The 23,137-nt window shown below is 33.2% G+C and overlaps 1 protein-coding gene across 3 annotated transcripts in view; it reads right to left on the bottom strand.

Moving 5' to 3' along the window:
- Positions 1-23,131, bottom strand: part of WDHD1 (WD repeat and HMG-box DNA binding protein 1) — a 50,213-nt gene extending 27,082 nt beyond the window's left edge. For 2 of the 3 annotated variants that reach the window (XM_039866565.1, XM_039866567.1), the window contains exons 1-12: positions 22,978-23,131; positions 22,662-22,750; positions 16,087-16,198; positions 11,960-12,111; positions 11,186-11,297; positions 10,975-11,025; positions 9,957-10,052; positions 7,404-7,496; positions 6,474-6,580; positions 6,109-6,250; positions 3,099-3,306; positions 459-646 (exon numbers count right to left, since the gene is read on the bottom strand). In XM_039866565.1, the coding sequence (XP_039722499.1) occupies positions 459-646; positions 3,099-3,306; positions 6,109-6,250; positions 6,474-6,580; positions 7,404-7,496; positions 9,957-10,052; positions 10,975-11,025; positions 11,186-11,297; positions 11,960-12,111; positions 16,087-16,198; positions 22,662-22,738 (1,338 nt within the window). In that variant the 5' untranslated portion in view covers positions 22,739-22,750; positions 22,978-23,131. Of the gene's footprint in view, positions 1-458; positions 647-3,098; positions 3,307-6,108; positions 6,251-6,473; positions 6,581-7,403; positions 7,497-9,956; positions 10,053-10,974; positions 11,026-11,185; positions 11,298-11,959; positions 12,112-16,086; positions 16,199-22,661; positions 22,751-22,892; positions 22,922-22,977 lie in introns of those variants that run through there. The other variant, XM_039866566.1, reaches the window with a different exon arrangement.
- Between the last annotated feature and the right edge of the window lie 6 nt (positions 23,132-23,137).

Raw genomic sequence — 23,137 nt, 5'->3', positions numbered from 1 at the left:
AGATAGGGAAAAGGAGCAGATAGTTTGGTTTTTTTTTTTCATAGCCTCTATCACCTGATATACTATAGGAGCTGCCTTCTAAAAGTCACCTTCTAACTAGTATTTTGGAGTCAGTATAATCTCCTACATAAAAACTAAAATAAGAAATAAGGTTTAGAGGTATAGCCAAGAGGTATTGTAAATTATACAGTCACATTTACTTAGGTTTATTATATATCGTTTTGCAAAGCAGAATTTTATTTAACACAATTTTCAATAATAAGGTTCAACTAAGACTAATGCTATGAATTAACCACAAAATAAATCAACCACAAAATTAAAATCAATCAAAGTGTTCCATGCCAGTTAATAGAGGTTTTTAAAAAATATTTTTTACCAAACGAATTAACTATAATGAGATAAAATGCTTAAAAGTGAGACAAAACTATTTAAAAGTTAAGTGTAAATCCAAGGCTTACCATGAATCTGTGAGTGAGATGCACAGGTGTAGAACCTGACTGAAAAGGCTTTTGCCGGGGAGTTGGCAAAGGCCCATCATAAAATTTCCTTTGGGGTGTTACAAGTGGTAGATTGTGAATGCTGTCTGCCTGATCATCTTCCTCCTCCTCTTTAAGACGACTAGAACCAGTTTTTAGCATTGTAAGATCTAAAATACAAAGGATTATAATTAGAGAATCATAAATACCAAAGACCTGGAAGAAGAAAAGCATTAGGAAATCTGATAACCTTTTCCATTCATACCTAATAATAATGTGCTATTTGCCCCTTTCACTGGGTTAACATTTGCAGTGATGGTGCAAAAGCAATGGAGGGTAAAACTACTGGTGCCTTACCATTCATTAATCAAGGCAGGGACACCAATCTGTATTAGTATTCAATGCATTGTCAACCACCGCTCAATTGAAGTAAAAACATTAATTTTATTAAATCTTGATCCTTACATACATTCTAAAAAAAAATGTTCAGTGTTGAAATGGAAAGTATACATAAAGAAATATGATGGCAGTCTCAAAAAAATAAAAAAACATTGTGCAACTGAGTTGTAAGCTGAATTGATTTTTTTCATGAAACACCATTTTTACTTGAAAGAATGCCAAATAAACTATGATAATGTAGACTTGGCTATCTGGCAAACATTTTCTTGAAAATGAAACACTGATAGAATTTGCTGCCAATGATAAAATTTGAGTTTTCCAGAACACTGGAAAACTTGTGTCTGCCACCATGAACTTGATTGCTTCCAAATACTTAAAAACTTCCGATGAGATTGGTAATGATATGAACAAATATAATTTTGGATGTGTCAATATTAGGAAGGTCTGCAAAGCTCAACGAACCAGTATTTTCCAAATTATCAATGCATATGTTACAAAATCAAACATAGTAAAAGATTCATTTGAAGTTCAAGTTACATCAATAAATTTTAATGTAATAGAGTAGAAAACTTCATTGAAAGTTTTCAGATTCTACATGGCAAGTAATCTTTAAGAAGCTTTCATCTATCGAGTTTTGGTGCAGTATCAAAGAATATACACAATTATTTAAATAGGCTATTAAAATACTTCTTCCTCTTTGAACTACATATTTGTATGAGGCTAATTTTTCTCCATATACTTTCAGCAAAAACAATAATGGCAGCAGAATGAATACAGAAGCAGATGAGAGCATCTAGCTATATCTATGCCAGACATTAAAAAGATTTGCAAAAAAGGTAAAATGCCACTTTCCATCATTTTGTTTTTCATTAAAAAATAATATTTACTTACATGAGTTTACTAATGTCATTTTAAAGTAAATATTTTTAAAAATTCTCAGTAAATAACAATAGTGATAACTCCATAAACAAATGCTTTTTGGGGTCCTCAAAATTTTTAAGAGTATCAAGAGCTTTTGAGACCAAAATATTTGAGGACTACTGTTCTATAAACCCCGTATGATTTAAACGCAGCACAATTTACCACTATACATTGGCATTTTACTTAACGTTCAAATGTGTAATTTCAGCATTTAAGTTGTTTCAATAGGCACTTTATTTGAATGTTTTTGATTGCAATCTCAATTTCTTTAACAGATATAGTACTATTCAGGTTATCTATATCTTCTTGAGCTAGGTTGGTAGTTTGTATCTTTCAAGGAATTTGTCCACTTCATCTAAGTAGCTGAATTTATGGGCACAAAGTTGCTCATAATATTCTACTATCCTTATAATATTAACAGCAGTATTGTCTTATAGAAACATTGTCTGTTTCTATCCATTCAGGAAATATATATTTAATGCCTACCCTGCCATATTAACAGCAGTATTGTCTTATAGAAACAGGCAATGTTTCTATAAGACAATACTGCTGTTAATATTATAAGGATAGTAGAATGTAAGAATAGCAGAATGATAGTAGATAGTATAATGTAAGCTACATAATATAAAAATTACCTAGTACCTATATTTTATAATGTAAAAAGAAACAGAGGTAATTAATTTTAATAACATATTGGACTGAAAATATATAATTTCAGCATGTACTCAATTTAAAAAACAACTAAGATATTATACATTTTTTTTTTTCACAGTGTCTTCAAAATTTGGTTGCATTTTACACATACATCACTTCTTAATTTGAACTAGCCACATTTCAAGTGCCCAATAACCACCGGTGGTTGCTAGTGGCTACAATATTGGATAGTGCGTGTCTACAGGATCTACCTACGGTGATGACCTCTTTTTCATCACTTAAGTCATTTGTGTCCTTACTTCTTAATCAGCTAGGACAGAGGTTTATCAATTTTATTGATCTTTTCAAAGAAATAGCTTTTGGTTTCATTGACTTTTTAAATACTTTTATTGTTGTCATTTTCATTGAATCTGCTCTTTATTATTTCCTTTCTTCTGCTTCCTTGGAGTTTTATTTCCTCTTTCTAGTTTACTAAACCACAAACTTAGCTCATTGATTTGAAACTTTTTTGAATGCTATAATTTTCCTCTATATACTGCTTTACCTACATTCTACAAATTCAATAATGACTTTAAATAATAGTTTTAACAAAAAATTGAAAATAGTAATCAACAGTATGGATCATAGCATCCACAAGTCAATTCATACCAACTGAGTTTTCATCATCTTCCAGGAAGTGACTTCGCTGTCTAGGACGACCTGAAGCCAGCATGATGTCATCATCCTCATCATCATGTATAATACCTTTTGAAAAAGTGGGGGTTTCGACTGCATTGTCATTTAGAAAATCACCAGCATTACTCGTATCGTCTCCATCAAAAAGATCATTGTAATCCTTTTCCACTCTGCTGGACACCTTGAACAAATTAATACAAATTATAAAAGTATTAGTGAACTAAATGGATAGACTCAATTACTCAAAAGGCAATCTTTTACTATTCAGTTATAAACTCTATTAAGCAAATGCCCTGATAAGAATAATTAGTAAATGCATTTATGAGGATTGTATTTATATTTATATAAGACCTAGTCCTTACTTTAAATGCCTTATAGTCTATGGATGGGGTAGGAGTATATAAAAGACACGTAAAGAAATACTGTATGTATCCAAATATAAGGCAAGATTTTATTCCTCAAAAGTCATTCCCCAGAAAAAAAGTCACCTACAATTCCCTAATTATAAGGTACTCTTGTGTTCTAGAAAACTGATGTTTAATAAAATGAAAGAACAGAAAAAAATATTTCTAAATTCATGTTTAAACATGATTTCATATGAGTAATTAAGTTAATAACTACATGCTATAAGATATATAACTATTTCATTTACATAAACTAAATGTTTATGTACTCAAGTTGGTCGAAAAAAATTTTTTTGGATTTTCTTAATAGAAAATGAGGGTTTTGCCTTAATTTATGTTGAGGGCCATAAAGTGTTAGAATTGTTGTGACAGAAATAAGTACTGTGAGGAAAAAGAGAAAAGTGGACAATTCTGGATAAAAAAGTTAAAGGTTTTATAAGAAGTGACCTTTGAACTAAAAATTATTTCTCAATTTACTTTTTGTTTTTTTATCAATGTTATACATGAATATAAATTAGTCAAACACTATTACAAGGTTTATTATAAAAATGAAAATAGCCCTCTTAACAGGTTCTGCTTGTTTCTTTTGATATCTTCCTCCATCTTTGTTAATAATGTTCTAGAGCTATTCTAGATTTTTCAGTTTTAATTATTTGTTATTTTATAGATCTAATTTCCCTCAATTAGGGAAGATGAGGATTTGGTGCCATATTCCAACAACCCCTAACCCTAAGTACACATGCCCACTATTTTCCTACCCCTATCTTCCCAATATAGATATATCCTCATTTTGGTTGGATCAATATATAAAATTTAGATAATTATGACCATGTAAATGCTATTCATGGCTGAATAAAAATAATAAATGGTAATGCTTATAAAGTGCTGTGCTACAGAACTTTCTAATTCTTTATACATTATTCATTTAATGTTCACAATAACTCTAGGTGGTCGACATTATTCCTATCCTCATTTTACAGATGTAGTATATTATGGTCATTTTTCCTTTTTCTTTTACAACTTTCTATTTTCTTCTGAAGTTAAGAATCCTCTCTCTCTTTAGGTCTTTTTCTCTTAGACAGATTCCCAAAGATGACTGTTTCAATCTCTTATCTAAAAAGCATAAGAGTAGCTAACAGTGCTCTGAGAGTTAAGTATGAAAAGTGAACTGGGAATTTCAACATTTAAGTATATATACTTTTATTCAACCCTTTCAGCACAGTATTCCCCCTTCAGCCAATACCACTCAGCTGTACACAATGTCTCCTTTACCTTTTCTAAAGAAGAAATCTCCAACATTCTGCCAGAATGTGGATGGGGGTGAGAGAAGGGAGTTACATAGCTGTGCACACTGATGTTGAGAATGGAGGAATCTACTTGCTTATTAAACCAACCCTCCTGTGTTTTCAGCTCCACTTTCAGAAGTGCCTAGTACTACCAAAATTCTGAATCTTTGAGGAGTCAGCCAGGCAGACAGAATTTATCTCAGCTTTCCTCCATTGAGGTCTTAGGATTCAACTTTTTGAGACGCTAAAGAAGCTAAAGTTAGTTTCCAATCATCCTTCTGTTTCTAGCCTCCAAAATTTTGTTACCATCACCACTTCGACTGTCTTCCTTAGACTTATGGGAGTGTACATTTTTAAAAATTCCTTTGATGGGGATTTCAGGTTATTGGGTATCTGAACAGAAATAAATGAATGTATAAAGTCTGCAATCTTTAACTGGACTTGAAATATGAACAGGTATATCTGCCAGGCAGGGGGAATAGTGAACAAAACACAAGAAGGTATAAAACAAAGTGGCCTGTTTAACACAAGCTTTCAGTAAGGCCGCATAGCTAAGCATAAAAGGTATAGGGGGAGCTCTTAAGAGTTAAGGCTAATTCGGAGTCAAAAAAGTTTGTAGTCTAAACTAAGTTACAGTTATTAACTCTAATTTTTATCTATAAAACATTTTACAGGCATACCTCGTTTTATTGTGCTCTGTAGATGTGGTGTTTTTAACAAATTAAAGGTAAAGACCTTCCATCCACAAAAAGATTACGACTCATTCAAGGCTCAGAAGATGGTTAGCATTTTTTTAACAATAAAGTATTTTTAAATAAGGTATGTACATTGTTTTTTATACATAGTGCAATTGCACACTTAGTAGAATACAGTATAGTATAAATGTAACTTTCATATGAACTAGGAAACAAAAATTTTGTGACTCATTTTACTGTGATACTTGCTTTATTGCCGTGGTCTGGAACTGAACCTACAATATGTCTGAGGTAGGCCTGTATTTAACTAATAATGCCCAGAACACCAGGATAGTAAAATAGTATTTCACAAAGGTATTCCTTGGAAAGTCAAGGAATATTAATAGGCATTATATGGAGGGGAAAAAGTTTCTTAGTAAAATATATTTGGGAAACATTAAGTTAAAAAAGTTTAAACAGTTTTCTTTACTATTATCATTACTGAGCATCTAATATAGTAATATAAATTGTAATTTTCCAAGAAAGTAGTTTGTTGCGTTTTCCAAATCCATATGACCACAGAAAGACTTTGAAGAAACTGTTCTACAATACTCATTACCTTACTGCTTGATATTTCTCCATTGGGATTACAAACATTCTCTAGGAGCCCAAGGTTTCCTTCCGCATCAGTATAAGCTATGCGACTACAAGTAGGATGCCAGGCTAGGCCACAAATTGCATACCCTTTCTCATGTTTCACCCTAAAAATTAAAAAGTAAGTTCTTAAAACACCATCAAGAAAAATATAAACTATAGATTTCTTTAGGTAAATTTTAATTAGAAAAGGTTAAACGACTTTTGACAAACTAATAGCTGTATGTTTGCATTTTCACAATCTAATAATTACAGATCTGTAATATTTCATAAGACAAACAAAAATCTAATTGAAATAAGCAAAAAAAGACAAGATGTATTGAATCATACCTTTCCAAGCAATCTTTGGTTTCCACATTCCAAATTATAATTAAACCATTAACACTCCCTGCAGCTAAATACTGCCCACAAGGAGACCAGGTTACTATATTGATGGTCTATAAAGAAAAAGAATAAATAACAATTTTGTATAATTTGAAACTAAACATTCGCATTACTAGTTCAAATTTTTATAACCCTTATTCTATGTATGCTACGTGACTTAAATAGATCTGACATACGAAAGGAAAGACTAAGTTTGCTTATATTTTAACTTCCTTTTTCAGTAATTTTAAACTACCACTAGAAGCTATTATCTTATGAGAAAATTATACTGACACAATTTTAAAAGCAAAATCTAAAAAATGTTATTATCCTGGAAAGAAAGATAGCACAAGGTATTCTCTTAGCCGTCACCATCAAGACGAAGAGAACTAGTAAATAAAATGAACCTTAGTAAGCCATTGATGACTTATTGGGCCTCTGTTTCCTTAACTGCAAAATGGGTGTGAGTAAATAAGTGAGAGAGTGAGAGAGAGAGAGAGAGAGAGAGAATATACACCAACCACCTTTTCTGCTCTAAAATTCTCAAGTCTATGATCACAAGTCTCAGTGAAACTCATTTAACAATAAAGGTTAATTACTCATAATTTGAGAATAACTTGTTCTAATACTATGCTAGGATTAAATTTGACTTCTTATAAATTAAGAGATTGTCTTATCAAATTTCACAAAGAAAGGTCGGATAGTACCTAGCAAAGACCTATCTACTGTCCAGTTACTGGCTAAATGAAGAAAGGCTGAGGAGACAGAAGGTGAACACATGTGAAACTGTGTGGAGTTGTTCTCCATTTCCAAAAATATTAACTGCAACATTATTTAAGCAAAGTATACATTAAATATTCTCTTTAACCTACTGAAAGTGTCATTTACAAAACCTACCTGAGAGATAAAATTATCTGAAAGATCAAATTGATTACTCCAACTTTCTCTTCTATACAGCTTAACAGATTTTTCCACAGGAACTGCCAGTAACTATTAGGAAAGATAAAAAATTTAAACAAGAGTTTACATTAAATTAAATTTAAAGAGGGGGAAAAAAGTGAACTTTCATCCAAATAAGTTTACAAAACATAAGAGCAAATTTATATCTTAACTGCAACTAACAAAACTCAGAAAATTACTTAAAATTTTGATAAGCAAAGAATTTTTTTAACTGAAAATCAGTACTAGTAATTTTAATACTACTTCTTAAGGAATCTAAGCCCTTTCAATCTAAAAATTCATCTCATTTATTGAAAGGAAAGAAATAGAGCCAGAATACTTTGAAAATCTTAATAGGAAATTTATCTTCCTATGTGTTCTTCCAAAGAAATAGATTAGTAGAAAAAATAAAATGGTATTCTTTCCATTTTTATAACGAAAACTTTATAAACAAGACTTTACAAACTTTACAAACAAGAAAACTATGTTAATCAATTTTTAATTAATCAGATTAATGTTTATAAGCAAAAAAAAACCATACTGGATTCCCCAACTATTACTTTAATGCATAATAAGGTACACTCTTAAAAAAGAACAGTGTCACTTATGAAACTTACGAGACAAAGAAGTATCCCTCCAATACCTAAATTCTATTTCCACTTTCCTAAGGCAAATATAAGCATAGACTATATAAGAATGTATATGTACATATATACAAGTTAACACACATACAGTTAATAAACAGCAGCATTCTTCCATATCTACTATTCTACAGCTTGATGTTTTTTGCTTAATATATCTGAAGGTTATTCCATGTGAAAACATACAGGTATACCTCATTCTAGCAGTTATAAAGTATTCTATTTCAGAAATACGGCAATTTATTTAACTAGTTCCCTATTAATGAACATTTTAGATGTTTCCAATCTTTTGCTACTATAAACAATGGTGTAACATTTTTGTTATACATACCCTACAGTGCACATGTATAAATATGTTTATAGGATATATGCCTAGAAGTAGTACTATTGGTCTTTTATTCTGATAAGAATGACCACATCCTCTTCCACATAGAATTTAATCAGACTTTTAATCTTTGAGCAGGATCTGATGAATGAAATATAGACTAACACTATAGCTTCACTCTGTATTTTTTAGGATGAAAAGTTACATATATTTTTACATGTTAAAAGCTATCTGTGTATCTTTTTCTGTACACCGTCTTCTCATGTCTTGTCCCTCTTTCTATTGGAACCCTACTGATTTGAAAGAACTCTGTATATTAATAAAATTAGCTTTGTCATATTGCTTCAAATATTTGTCTGTTTGCCATTTGTCCTTTGACATTGAAATATATTTTATCATACAAAAATACTTTTTTATATTGTTAAATTTATTAATCTTTTCTGAAAATTTTCACACTTACAGAAAAGTTGAAAGAATGTAGCAGATGTGTGCATCTTTACAGAGATATACCATGTGGTAGGAAGCCTCCAAGATGGTTCTCAATGATTCTCACCTTCAGGTACTTATGCCCTTTGCCAATATATTTACTAAATCTCTTTTTCCCAACCTTTGGATTCATTTCTCCGTTTAATAGATATCTGTGTATTCATGAGTCAGTAACAAAGTTTTAATTTCCATAGCATCATAATATGTTATATCTGACTGGATTAGACTTCACTTTTTTTAAGACTTTTAGTTTTCCACATGGACTTTAGAATCAGCATTATTTGGTCTCCCCAAACATCTTTCTGATATTTTATATTTGAATGTTGTCAAAACTAGATTAATTTGGGGAAGAACTAAATATTTATATCAAAAATTCCTTTTAAAGCATGAGATATAGTTTTCCATTTAACTTTTCTGGATAGTATGTTAATGTTTTCTTTATACACATCTTTCATATTTCTTACTAAGTTATCCCCAGTTATTTTATCTTTTTTGACAATTTTTTAAAAAATAATAGTAAATGTACCATTTTCTCCTACCACATTTTCTAAATGGCTATTGTTTGTACAGAGGATTGTTATTAGTTTCAAATATTAATTTGGCTTACAGCTACCTCATTGAATTTTCTTATTATTTTCCCCTCAGTTGATTTTCTTGGGATTTCCTCATACACAAACATTTCATTTGTAGATGAGCATTCTCTCTCCTCCATTGAAACCTCTCTTGTCTTTCCATCATCTAAATGTATCAGCTAATACTTCCAAAATGTTAAATAGCAGCGGTAAGAGTGGACATAACAAGACTGTTCCTGAGTTGTTCCACTAAATGTGAATGTAAATATAAAATTAAATTCATTCATGTGAAATATACTCTTTAAAAAGAATCTTTAAAAAGTTGAAATGTTTGTTAAAGCATTTCAATATTAATTAGTTGTCTTGGGGCTGTAAAACTTATAATCTAAATGAAAGAATTATAATTTAAAAACTATCCTAACATTAAAAGTTGATAAGAACTGAAACAAATAATTTTTTAAAAGGTTGAAAAATAAGAGTCACTTACCTTCCCACTTTTTGGTTGCCAAGCAAGTCTGCAGATGGATTTTGCATTTATCACATCGTTGCATTTTTGTAGCAGTGGCCAACTAACAGCACATGTCTGATTTTTTAAAAAAGAAAATGTATTTTCTTTTATGAAAATCCCCCCCCCCAAATATGAGGAACTGAATACATTTAATAAGTGGATTCTTCAAATTGATATATAGTTCAGAAAAAAGCAACTTAATTCACTTTAATCTAATTATAATGTCTGAATTATCTAAGTTACTTTAAGTCCTTCAGAGGTATAGAGTACAAGTCTTAAATAATTAAATTAAGAGTATTTCTTATGTAGAATAGCAAACAACATACTCATTGAATAAACATTCACACACACACACAAACCCAAATCCAATACATTAAAATTTTAAAGTGTCTACAAAAATGAACTTCAGCGTTCTCTAAAAAATTATGGTGTCAAAGTCAAATCTAAATAGTTAAATAATGAGGGGAAGGAACTGTGGCTATTGAGGCATATCTATGGGGGATATTCTTCTCATCGGCCACATCTCTAGAAATGCCAAGACCTCTCTGATTGCCTGAGGAAGAATTAATTGTTCCCTCAGCCAATCTGGAGAGCACTTTATTCATACCTCCTTTAAAACTTTCATCAGTCTCGGTTAGAATAAGATGTTTTCAAAACTCTGAATCAAGTGTGGCCTATGCTTTATTTTTGTATCTCCAACAGATGGTAGTTTGTTTGTAAATATGCAATAATTGAATTTCCCCCATTGATTTACAAAACCTAAAAATGAAATATAAATCTATCATTTCTCTCGTGATTGAGTGTAGTACAAAAGCAATTAATCTTCAAACTATTTGCTTTTATATTATTTTGTGAATTTGATCACAAAAATGATATTTAATGCTACTCAAAAGAAACTATAAAGAAAAAGAATAATTAATTTGGCTAAATAATACAATATGTAATAATATATGACGGAAATGGGCAAAAAGTTTTAAATTCAAAATGATGAATTTACCTGATCTGAAATTTGCCATACTCTGACAGATCCATCACAACTAGCTGAGGCCTGCAGGAAAAAAACAAGAGATTTCTCTATAGTCACAGCCATAATACTATATGATAACTGGTTCAAGTAATAAATTAAACTGGGTGAAATTTTCTGCTAATTCTCTTATAATTTAAAACATTCAAGAAAAATGCAAAAAGAGAGGGGAAAAAATTATTACCAGAAAGGTGTCCTTAGGATCAAAAGAAAGACTTAAAATAGGGGCATCATGTCCTCGAAATGTTTTCTGTTGGCTGCAATCCATCACATCCACAACTTTGACTAGAAAGTCACTATAAACAGTAAGAGTAATATACATGAACAAATGCTAACACAAAAGACTCTCCTAAAAGCTATGACCTAAATATTTCTAAATCACAAGAATAAATGTCATAATTTCTTTATAGCAACTTGTGAAACCTGACACCCAAATTTAATGATTTACCTTTTAGTTTGGCTCCATAAAAATGCTAAAAACATGAGTCAAGATTTCTCATTACGTTAAAATACAAATATTTCCTAAATGGCTTCCTTAGTTACATCTTAGGCTTCTATTATTTGCCAATCTAATTATAATCACAACCATTTCAAAAGTACTATACCTTTTACTCTACCTCAATAACTCACCAATTACATTTTTTTCTATGACAAATAAACATCGAGGAAAACAGCAAAAATTCTGATTGTACAGGCCAGGTTCTACCTGAAATAATTTTTAAAACTTTGTATCAAAGTATCATTTTTCCCAGTCTTTTAAAGCAAGGAATATACATATCTCAAGTCACAAGAAGCAAAAGTTTATCCTCAAAACCTTACTAGATTTGAATATAAAAATTAAATGAACAAAAAAATCAAAAGAAGTGGAAAGGGAAATCTGAAAATGTTACCCTGAAACCAATTAGTAAAGCCTCTCTGTTCTAACATTATTTCCTTTCCTGATATCAAAGAGCCTTACCTAGATCCAGCAGCAACTTTTGCACCATCCTTATTAAAGACCACATGGTTTGCATTTGTGGTAAAGCGAGTCAATATGCCATCTGGAACTCCTTCAGGAAATGTGTGGACTTGAATAGTATTGTTAGATACTGCAGTGACCAATTTTCCATTCTAAAGGAAAAATAAAGGTAAGAAACATTGGCAAGACAAATCCGAATAGATTGGGAGTCTCCCCACAGTTAAAAATCCTTAAAACAAAAAGCTTACAAATGTAGTTCACATCAAGAGACAAATTATCAATGTATAACTTTCCTGAAATACGTACTTAGAAGAAAAATTTATTTGCTACCTTTAGAAAACTTAATTCCCCCTTCACCAGCCAAACTTGTAGCCTCTGATTTTCTTTTACTTCTGGTGAGAAAAATATTTAATTAGTATTTTTATGGATTCCGAAGAGTCATTAAAAAAGAGATGCAGGAAAGCTTTTCAGAGAAAACATAGCTAGTCTCAGTGACGGAAGAGCACATTGGAAGGATGGCCACAATGGCCACACTATAGTTTGCACAACAAAATCATATCTTTTTGGGTAGGGTAAAGTCTAAACGCAGAATCCACCGTGTCTTCTTAAAAACACTAAATAAAAAGAAAGTTTTAGGCCCTGCAAATGATCAGCAGATACCACTACTTTGCAGAGATTTTAGTTAAGAATCAAAAAACCAAGGATTTGCCCCAGCACTTTAATTTTATTACTTCTCCAAAAGGGATTAAGTCCCAATGGACAAATTTGGTCTACCAATCCTATACAAGCTTTGATAAATCATATGGTCAATTTATTAATTTAGATTAAATGATAACTGCCAAGAGAAACAAACTACTGAAATTCGTTAATGAATATATTCCATCAAATAGCAATAGGTCTCAGCCATATTTGCACACTTAGGACCTTCAGCCCATTTATAGCAACTATTCTCGCTCCAATGGAAAAAGAACTTGGTGATAACATTGATGTGTTACGATATAGCAAAACTTGGGACAGTATATACATCTGTTCAAATTACAGATAATTCAAATTTGAACTGTAATATACATTTATCTTCAAGTCTAATTACTGGAAGATTGGTGAAAAATACTGTTTAGTAACTCCTGTAAGTAAACAGTACACAATAAACTAAATTCGTAATGTTGAAGGTAAGCTAACAATAATTTAAATATGATGAGAACAAAAAACTATAACCAACTCAGAACATTGATGATGCTAAGTGTTCTTTGGCAAAACTGCAGAAAACACCAACTATTTATGTGTGTACATGTACAGAAATTTTGCAACCTGGCTGTGCTTTTCTTGCAGATTCCCTAGTAGAATACTGACTAAGCATCCTCACTTAGCTCTAGTAAAGAATTTGGTTATTCTTTAATAACAAGTTAACTAGCTTTCTATTCATATTTAAGTGTATAATGGTACTCACTCACCCAGGAGATATGAATAAAGGGCTTGCTTCGAAGTCATTTTCCAACAAATGTACTGGGAAACCAAATCACTATCAGAACTTTGTCCACCGGTAAAATGTTTTTTCAAAAAAAGAATCCAAACAAAGGGTCGGAGGTCTGGTCAGGATCTGGTCAACCATTCTCCTTGGTAGGTTAGAAGTAATGGAACCCAGCCCATTGTGTTTCTTACTATGTCATTTGACCTTTCTCAGGGCTTTGGTTTTCCTGAGAATAAAATAGGGATAATTCCACATACCTCTCCATATCTTTGTTCAAAGGTCTAGACAATATAAAATACCTTGCAAGCATTAACTATTACTACTCACAAATATATTGGCTCATCCCAGTTTAATAGTTTTTGGAGAGTGTTATTTTCTCCACTTTGTTCTGAAATAAAGCAGCTAACTATACTTCCCAGTACTACTGAATCTAAAAACAGAAGTTAGTGTTTATAAGCGTTTACATTAAATACATTGCGAAATTGTCAACTTTGCATGGCTATTTGGTAATGCCAGTTCACTGAAGTCCCATAAACTCCATTCCTAAAGCCAAAGAAAACATTGTAGCACTGAGGTACTTGTAGTGAGTTGAACAGTAACCCCCCAAAAACCTGTCTAAGTTCTAAGCCCAGGCACCTTGAATGTGACCTTATTTAGAAATAGGGTTTTTTCAGATGTAACGAGTTAAGGATCTAAATACAATGATTGGTGTCCTTATAAGAAAAAGCAGGGAGAACTGAGATACAAAGACATGGAGAAAAAGGAAATGTGTGCATTCTAATATTGATATGTAGTATCTATTTACTCTAAAAAATGTTCATACAACTGTGTATAATACTGTAAAATACAGAAAATATATATATTGGTCTCTGCCCCCAGTTTCTGGCACAGAGCTCCTAAAAGCCTTGTAATTTTCTAAGTGATAAGAGTACTATGAACATCTTTTGTTCTAATATTTCGTCTTTGACCCTGGTTCCTGACACAGAGCTCCGAAACCCCTTGGAATTTCCTGAGTGATAGGAGTGTCTTTTGTTCTAAAAGGCATTCTTCCTGGGCTCCTGGATAGTTCTGGATGGAAGCTAGTCACCAGAATGATCAAGCCATATTAGAAAGCTGGACCATTCGGCCCCACTCCCCATTCTTCCTAAAGGGGAGAGGGGTTGGAAATAGAGTTGATAATCAATCCATCATGTCCATGTGATAAACCCTCCATAACAATCCCAATAATATGGGGTTTGAGGAACTTCCAGGTTTGTGAACACATCCATGTACTTACTTACTGGGAGGGTGGCATACCCCAACTCCACAGGGACAAAAGCTTCTGTGTACCACAGGAAGTCCTGTGCACTCTCCCAGACCTCCCCTCCATATCTCTTCATCTGGCTGTTCATCTGTATCCTTTATCATACCCTTATTTATATAATAAACTGGTAAACATAAGTATTTCCCTGAGTCCTGTGAACTATTGCAGCAAATGAAATAATCCAAGGGGCAGAGGGTCACAGGAACCTGCAATTTGTAGCTAAGTTAGACGGAAGTTGGGCGTCACCTGGGAACCTACTTGTGATTGGTATCTGAAGTGGGGGACAGTTACATGGGACTCAGCCCTTAACCTGTGGGATCTGCACTAACTCCAGTTCGTGTCAGAAGTGAAATGAATTTAGGACACTCAGGTGGTGTTACTGAGAATTACTTGATGTGGGAAAAAATCAGCACATCTGGTGCAGAAGTGTCCTGAGCATGGTAGCAGTATGAGTAAAACAAACAAACAAACAAAAACACAAACAAAACAGGAAAAGAGTGTTTTTCTTTTACAAATACTTCTCCAAGCTCTCACTACCCCTGGGATTAGCAATATTTTTCATCCTTGCCAATCCTATAGAGAAAAAAAAAATTATTAATTTGAATTTCTTTGCTTATTGAGATTTAGCTTGAATTTAATATATGTTGCTCATTTATATTTTTGGTCATTTTTTTTCTCCTAAGAATGTATTTTCCATTATATGTGACCATTTTAAAAAGAATATCTAAAGTATCAAAAAACCATTTTATCTACCTCAATGAGCCTAAATTTGAAAAAAATATGAGATCTATGGAAAATTTTTCTGTGTGAATACAATCCACTCAACTTAAAATGCATCACAAATAAAAAGCTTCGTGGTTTTTAGTTATCTGATTTTTAAAGTCCTTCTGAAAAACATTCTCCAAGTAACCTACATTTCACTCCCATATTTACCTTACATAAATTAGAAAAGTGAAATTATGTAAATATCTTGAAAAAGTTAATGAAGCATTCCTCTTCTCTAGAACAATTTCTCAAATTATCTGAATTAGTGAACTAAAAACCTGAAAATGCTAGTTTTCCAACAAAGGGAAAAAAAAAGAACATTTAAACCTCTTAAAAGTACATTTTCTTGTCTATTTTTTAATTGGTTCACCATAAATATCCATTAATCACCTTTAATAAACCATTCAGATTTTACCTGTAAAAATGTGGGGCAAGTTATGGCATTATTATAAATTTTAAAATATTATTTCATGAGAAACAAACAAAAAGGTACATCTATATTCAAAACTTACAAAAACATTTTTCATCCAAGCATAAAAATATCACATGGTAGTACAATTTCAGATCAGTTGCTATAATTGTTTTTAATACCTTCAGAGCACATGAATATGCCTTTTCTCCAACATTAATGGACTTAGGATCATCATCATCCAAGTCTTCCCAAATCCTCACATCACCATCACTTCCACAAGTCACAATACAACTGTGAAGGAAAAACTCATTAAAAAAGTCATCCAGTTTCAGGCCTATTTTTTTTGGAATGCTAGTTGTTGTTGTTGTTGTTGTTGTTGTTTTTAATAAAACCGAGGTATGTTTTATTTTACATTCATAAGCCTTAATAACAAAAATTGCTAACCTCCTATGCTGTAAAATACAAGGTGAGTTTAATGTTTTCTACAGTTCTTCCCTGGCATGAAAGTCTTTATATTATTTGTAATAATGTAAGAAAGACGAATGTGTATCTCTTGCAACAGCAGGGACCAGGTCTACCTTGTTCACCATTGTGTCTCTAGCTCTAACAGTCTCTGATAAATAGAAGCCTTGATAAATGTTTCTTGAATGAATGCAAGAGTTCAATTATGCAAAGCTAATTATGTAAATGGATATCTGTATCTCTTAAATCTTGTTTTAAACCTTGTCTTCCAAGTGCTTTTATTCATTTGGTATGTGTACTATCTAGACACATACAAAAACAAATAAAATATAAAAATAACTTGGAAAATGGCAAAGAGAAGCCACATAAAGAACTATGGGTGTTCAGAAGAAAAAGATTAATTCCCACTTGGAAAATCAGAAAGGTGGTATTTACACTGGGAAGTTAACGGACAAGTAGGAATGGCTATACTAAGATAGATGAAAAAGGCAGTTTTAAACAGATGAAAGATGAACCAAAATGTGTAGTAAAGCATGGGGGGCGGGGGGGCCAGTTTACCTGGAGCACAGTCCAGGAAATTGAGAAAGAAAGTGTAGATTGGGTCTTTCTATTTAGGATGACCTTAATGCCAGAGTAAGGAGCTTGGATTCCTTTCCACAAGAAATAAATAGGAGGACATAAGTCCGTTTGCTGAGGACATTTCTGTACTATGTAACAGTTGGTTTCACGTTTGACTTCGATTTTTCACTTTAAAACATTATTCATATTAGTTGTATCAAAATTGGCTGAAGTGAGTTTGATAAAACCCTTCTTTGCACTTCCTGCTTCTGTCATGATCTTGTTCAGTAACATAACGCATGCAATAAAGAGATCTCACCTTAGGTAAATTTGAAAGACAATCAGTGATAACACATCTCCCCTTCCCATTCTTTTCTTGACGCAACATAACCCATCTTTCCAAAGACAACAGGTGTTAACTGATAAAAACCAAAGTGAAGTCAGACGTGAGACCCTAAGCAAAGTAATTTTTTTCAGTATCCAATGGTGATGGGAGAAGTATTTCATACTGCCATCCCTACAAACTATTTGGTGTATCAGGCAGGTGCACACAGGAGATGTACAGAAAGAAGCACGGGTGCCAGTTGGTAGGGCAGTGGAAAATTATAGTGAAATATAGTGGAATTAATGTGAACTATAGGCAAGAAATAGTTAAGCAGTCCTTTGAAGAACTTTTAGAGTAGTATGAACATTCTTCCTGCAGTATTATTGCCATTTACTAATACTAATTTTATTATTGGCTATGCTTTTTAAATTTTGCAAAAAAAAAAACAAAAAACAAAAAAACCTTTCGGTAGCAATGGAGAAAAATACATCAAGTACGTGTTCAATAAAAAAGTAAATACTAAAAAAAAGTAGCACTATATTTCTGCTTCTCAAGCAGTTGATAGTGAAAGTGTAACTTGAACAAATTATTAGTTGACATTTACTACAGCTATAGCAACACTAACCACAGGAAAGTCAGAAGATGCAGGACTCCTAAAGAAGCATCTGCATCTACTTCCTAATAATTATCTTGAGATTGCCTGAAAATTATGCTTCTACAAATTCAGAAAGTGAGTTTGCATTTTGTCAAGCATGACTTTTCATAAAAATTCAGTGCTGTTCAATAGAAATTTCTGAGATGACAGAAATGGTCTACTTCTGGCTACTGAGCAACTGAAATGTAGTTAGTTCAACAGAGGAAGTGAATTTTTAATTTAGTTAATTTAAATTAATTTAGATCTAAATAGCCACACGTGGCTAGTGGCTACTATGCTGGACAGTGCAGCATTAAAACAAATGACAATTGTTCTATTTTAATTTTGTTCATTTTTCATTCTAAATTTTCTAGTGCAAGTATAAAAAGATGAAATGATAGTTATTAATGTGTTCTTTAGTAAAAGAACTTTTCAAACAGTTAAATGATACTGGTTTCATATCAATGTCATCAGTGGTTTTAAATAGAAAGTCAGCAGATTAATTCCAATAATGGTTTAGTTTTCTCTTCAGTTAATGGAAACAAAGCATCTGGAAGTTCTATTGAAAGTGAAATATCTGACATTATTGGGAATTTCAACTTCATTTGAAAAGTTCAATGCTAATGATAAAATTCTTAATTTTTACAGTTATAATATACACTGTTGTAGAGCACAGTACTGTAGCAAAAACAATGCTCTTACTAATCTATAAAACACAAATGTACTTGGAATTGTAATTATAATTCATAATTGTGCCCAAATGAACTGTAATAATGTACTGAGCAAAACAGAAGCCACAGTTGTCAAATTTTTAGATAACTTTATACCGAGAATGAACATTTCTGTAACAAATAGATGTTAAATACACAAAAATACTTCACCGTTACAGATTCTTTCTCTGCTGCCTATCATCAATTATATTTTTAAAATATATGAGCCTCTGAATAGTGACTTTATAAAATCTGTGTCCTGTAATGATATTCTTATTACTATTGTTACTGTGATTGCTATTATTATTGGAAACAAATCCTCTAAATTTTAGTTGCATTTTGTTCAAAATCAGTTAGAAAACTTTAACCAAAGCATTCAACTTAAGCCTTTGAAGCTTGGTAGTGAAACAAAATTAAAGAAAATAAAGCTTATGCACAGAAAGATGCTGAAATTCATCCCTACAAAAGCAAGTAAGAATTAAACAAATTTTACATTAAAAGCTGAAACAGCAAATGACTTAATTTTGAAATTCATTTGCTGTTTCAGGGTACAGGTCAGGCACCAGCAAAATCTCTATATCCTCAGCTTTTTTCCTGAACATTCCTCTGAGGACACTGCTTCCTCTTTAGCTCTAAGTGGTGGCTGATTTCTTTTCCACATCTCTCTGGAGTCTGAAGGTGGGCTTTCCTTGCACTTCATTCATTACCACTTCATGCACTCTCTCTTTAAAAAAAAAAGCTTGAAACTGTCATCAGACCACGTACAGATCCTTAAAAAGAAATCCCCCTAGTTTCCTAAGTATTTTGAAACAAGGCTCATTGTTATTCTCCAACAACACTGGTCCTATAATAATTCTTAGTGTTTTCAATATCCATGTATATGAAACCTTGTGATACTTGATCTTGTCCTCTACCCTATCTCAGATGTCTGAGGTCACAGCCTAGATTTTGTCTTTACCAATATTACGACTGCTTCATAATTTCTTATCTTTTCACCTTATACCCTTATCTTTTCACCTTATACCCTTAATTTTGTAACTCCAAGTTTTTTAATTCTATTAGGATCTGCAATCTATTGAAACTACCTTTATACTGTCTCTCCCTTCAAGTTTTCACATCTCTCCTAATCTGGCTTAAATTCCATAGTCTGTCATTAAAATCGCTCCTCTGGATCACCTCAAACGCCCTGGTCCCCTTTCACTTTGTCATATTTACCAGGCAAAACCCCAACTCTGGTTAAATCCAACTCTCTGCCTATTAATAAGTTTACACTCGCAGAGCTAAATATGGCTGGAGAAAAATACATCAACGGATTATGTCTTATTTTAAATTCAGGATCACTAATCTGAAGTAGGCCTTTAGTGCTGCCTAGTAATCCAACTATATTTCCTAGTTCACTCAATTTTCCTTCCCTTCTTAAAGATATCATGAGACACGGGCCATATAAAAATATTTTATGTTTTACGAAATTGATAGTCTTACTTATTGTTTTTAATTATATCATTGAAGATGTATTTTAAACCAAAGGGATTCAATCTTATGTCTATTTCACAATTTAAAAAAAAATCCCATTCTAACCATCTATCTCATATATTCCTTTCTGTAGATCTCCATCTCCTCCCCACTCTCAACTAATGACTTCACTTCCTATTTCACTGAGAAAACAAAAGCCATTTACAAAAACTGTCCACATGTTCTCCCCAAACTTCCTAGGTGCTCCTTCCCTCCACCTATGAATTTGACTATGGTCCTCCTGTCTTTGGCTCATCTCTCCTTATGCACTGTATACTAGCCCCTCACACCTACTCAGGGACATCACTCTAGTAACTCTCCCTCATTCTGCTATAACATCAACTTATCCCACTCTATTGGATTATCTCCACTCATACATATGCTATAACCTCTCTCATCTTAAAGCATTCCCACACTCCTATCCGACTACCCTCAACCTTTGAGTGTCATACTAACTCCAATTCCTCCCTTTCCATTCTCTTGAATACACTAAAACAAGCTTTTCATTCTTACCACTCCATAAAAAAAGCTCAAGATCATCCATGGCCTTTACATCACTAAAGCTACTGGTGAATTTTCAGTCCTTGACTTGACCCACCAGCAGCATTGGACATATCTAATTATTTCCTCCTCAAAATGCTTACTTCATTTGGCTACTAAACAGCATTCTTGTATCTTGGTTTTCTACCTTTTTCTTAGACTTTCCCTTAGTCTCCTTAACCGGTTCCTCCTTTTCTAACTCGATCTCTAAATGTTTTGGAATGTCCCAGGGCTTAGCCCTTGAACTGTTTTTCTTAACTACAGTCCTTCTCTCCCTACGTGATTTCATCCAAGTTCATAGCATTAAACATCATCTCTATATTGACAACTCCCACATTTAGATTTCTAACCTGGACCTCATTCCTGAATTCCAAGAGATATCAAGTAAAGACGTAGATTTCTATTTTGAGTTCATATTTCTTCTCGGAGCTTTAGACCCATTTATCTAGCTGTCTATATCTCTAGTTGGATACTCAAGAAATCCTACACTAACCATGTCCGAATGCAAACTCATAATTTCCATCCACATTCCACCTCTGAACTATGCTCTTCTCCAAGCTTTTTGGATACCTGCCTATGACACCTTCGTTTCCCAAAATTTAACAATCACAGATGTTATCCTGGACATCTCTCTTTCCTTCATTCTTATGTGATCCATGCTGTTGATTTTACCTTTTAAATATTTCCTGAATGCATCCTATTTTCTCCATACTTTTGTCCAATCTAGTCCAAGATTCCATCACACTCAACCAGATTAATACAAATACCTTCTAATAGTCTCTCTGCATCCACTCCCATTCCTTACCAATTCATCCTGCATGTATCTTCTCAAAAACAAGAGTATGATCACATGTCCTTTCTACTTCAAATCTTTAATACCTTCCTACTGATTTTATTATAAAAGCAAGGGTCCTCAATAAAGCCCAAAAGGCCTTGGATACGATACTCACTGCCTCCCTTCCTAGATCCATCTCTTGCCAATCTCTGCATCGCTCTCTACATTTTTAGCATCCCTAGCTTTCTTTCAGTCCTTTGAGCATACCACATAGTCCCTATTCCCTGTGGGCCTCTGCATTTGGTGTTGTCTTCCTCAAAAGCCAATACAACTACTCCACTGCCACCACCACCTATCTCTTTATACTTCTTAATGTCTACTCAGTCTTCAGAATTCATTTCAAGAAACACTTCCTCAGAGAAGCCTTCCCTGCCTCTTCAAACTAGATCAACTTCCTCTCATGTAGGCTTATCATTGCATATAGCACTTAATATTTCTAAGCATAATTCTAAATGTACATTTATTTTTGTGATTTATTTGTGCTCAATGTCTGTCAATCTAAAAAGACCTCAAAGTCAATGAAGGAAAAGGTTGCTTTTTTCGCAATATTGTATCTCTAGCCTTCAGCAGAACAGACATGCAAATATTTTTAAGTGAATGAATCAACACAAGTGTTGGTGGAAGCCACACAACTGGACAGTGCTGCAGAGAAATGAGACTTAGAAAGATAAAAGAGACCAGAATAACCCGGGAAAACATCCCCATTTAGGAATCAAGCAGAGGAAATAAATTAGAAAATAAGCCATCAGAAAATTTAAAACAAAAGAAAAAGTAAATAGCATCACGAAAATCAAGGAAGGCTAAAATACCAGAAAGATAGAACGGGCCACTTAATTTGACAAACAAGCAAGTAATGATTTGACAAAATAACTAATAATGTGAGATGCAGAGAGGAAGAGGACAAAGGGAAACTATGGGGGAAAGCTCACATCTTTCCAACTCCCCTGGAAGCAAGATCTTACACTGGTTAACTTTTTTGATATCCTTAAACTACCATGTCGGTCCGAATCAAACGATAAATCTAAAGAAAATATATGTGCCATTTTTAAATAAGATTTAAAAATTATTTTTCTATATTTGTATGAGTCATTTTAGGCTGACCGATTACATGACATATAAGAATAATGTCCTAATATTTGCATCTGAAATGTTTTTTTTTTTTCCTCAAAATACCTTACCTCCCAGAATCATCAAAACAGACATCCGTATGTCCCTCTGTATGTCCGTATCTCATCGGCTTCTGTGTGGCAGGCATCTTTTCCTTTATCTACCCGAAAAACGTTTTATAAAAGCTAGTGTTATTTTAAAGGAGAGGAAAGCCAGGGGCCTGAAGCGTAAGAAAGGGGGTTAGTCTCCTCCCGGGCACGCTCTCAACAGCCCTTTCCTCTCCCCATCCGAGTAGCCCAAACCGGAAAAAGCGGACAGTGTGTCGGACAACAAGCGAGGAAAAGGACACGCTTCTCTTTGGCACCGGCAGCGGGAGGAAGGACTCACTGGGGTGACAGAGCATCCGAGACAGAAAAAGAGGGGAGGCAAGCGCCCGCGCAGCGCCGCTTCCCGCGCTCAGGCGTACTCGCCACACTGCGCCTGCACCGGCCCGCCCACGCTCAGCGCAGGTCTGGACCTTGGTCTGGTCGCGGGCTGGTGACGTCAG

Source organism: Pteropus medius, unplaced genomic scaffold (assembly GCF_902729225.1).
Source record: "Pteropus medius unplaced genomic scaffold, Ma_sr-lr_union100, whole genome shotgun sequence".
In the NCBI taxonomy this organism is placed as follows: Eukaryota; Metazoa; Chordata; class Mammalia; order Chiroptera; family Pteropodidae; genus Pteropus; species Pteropus medius.
Note: the sequence above shows the minus strand (reverse complement) of the source record. Positions and strands in the feature narration are given on the sequence as shown.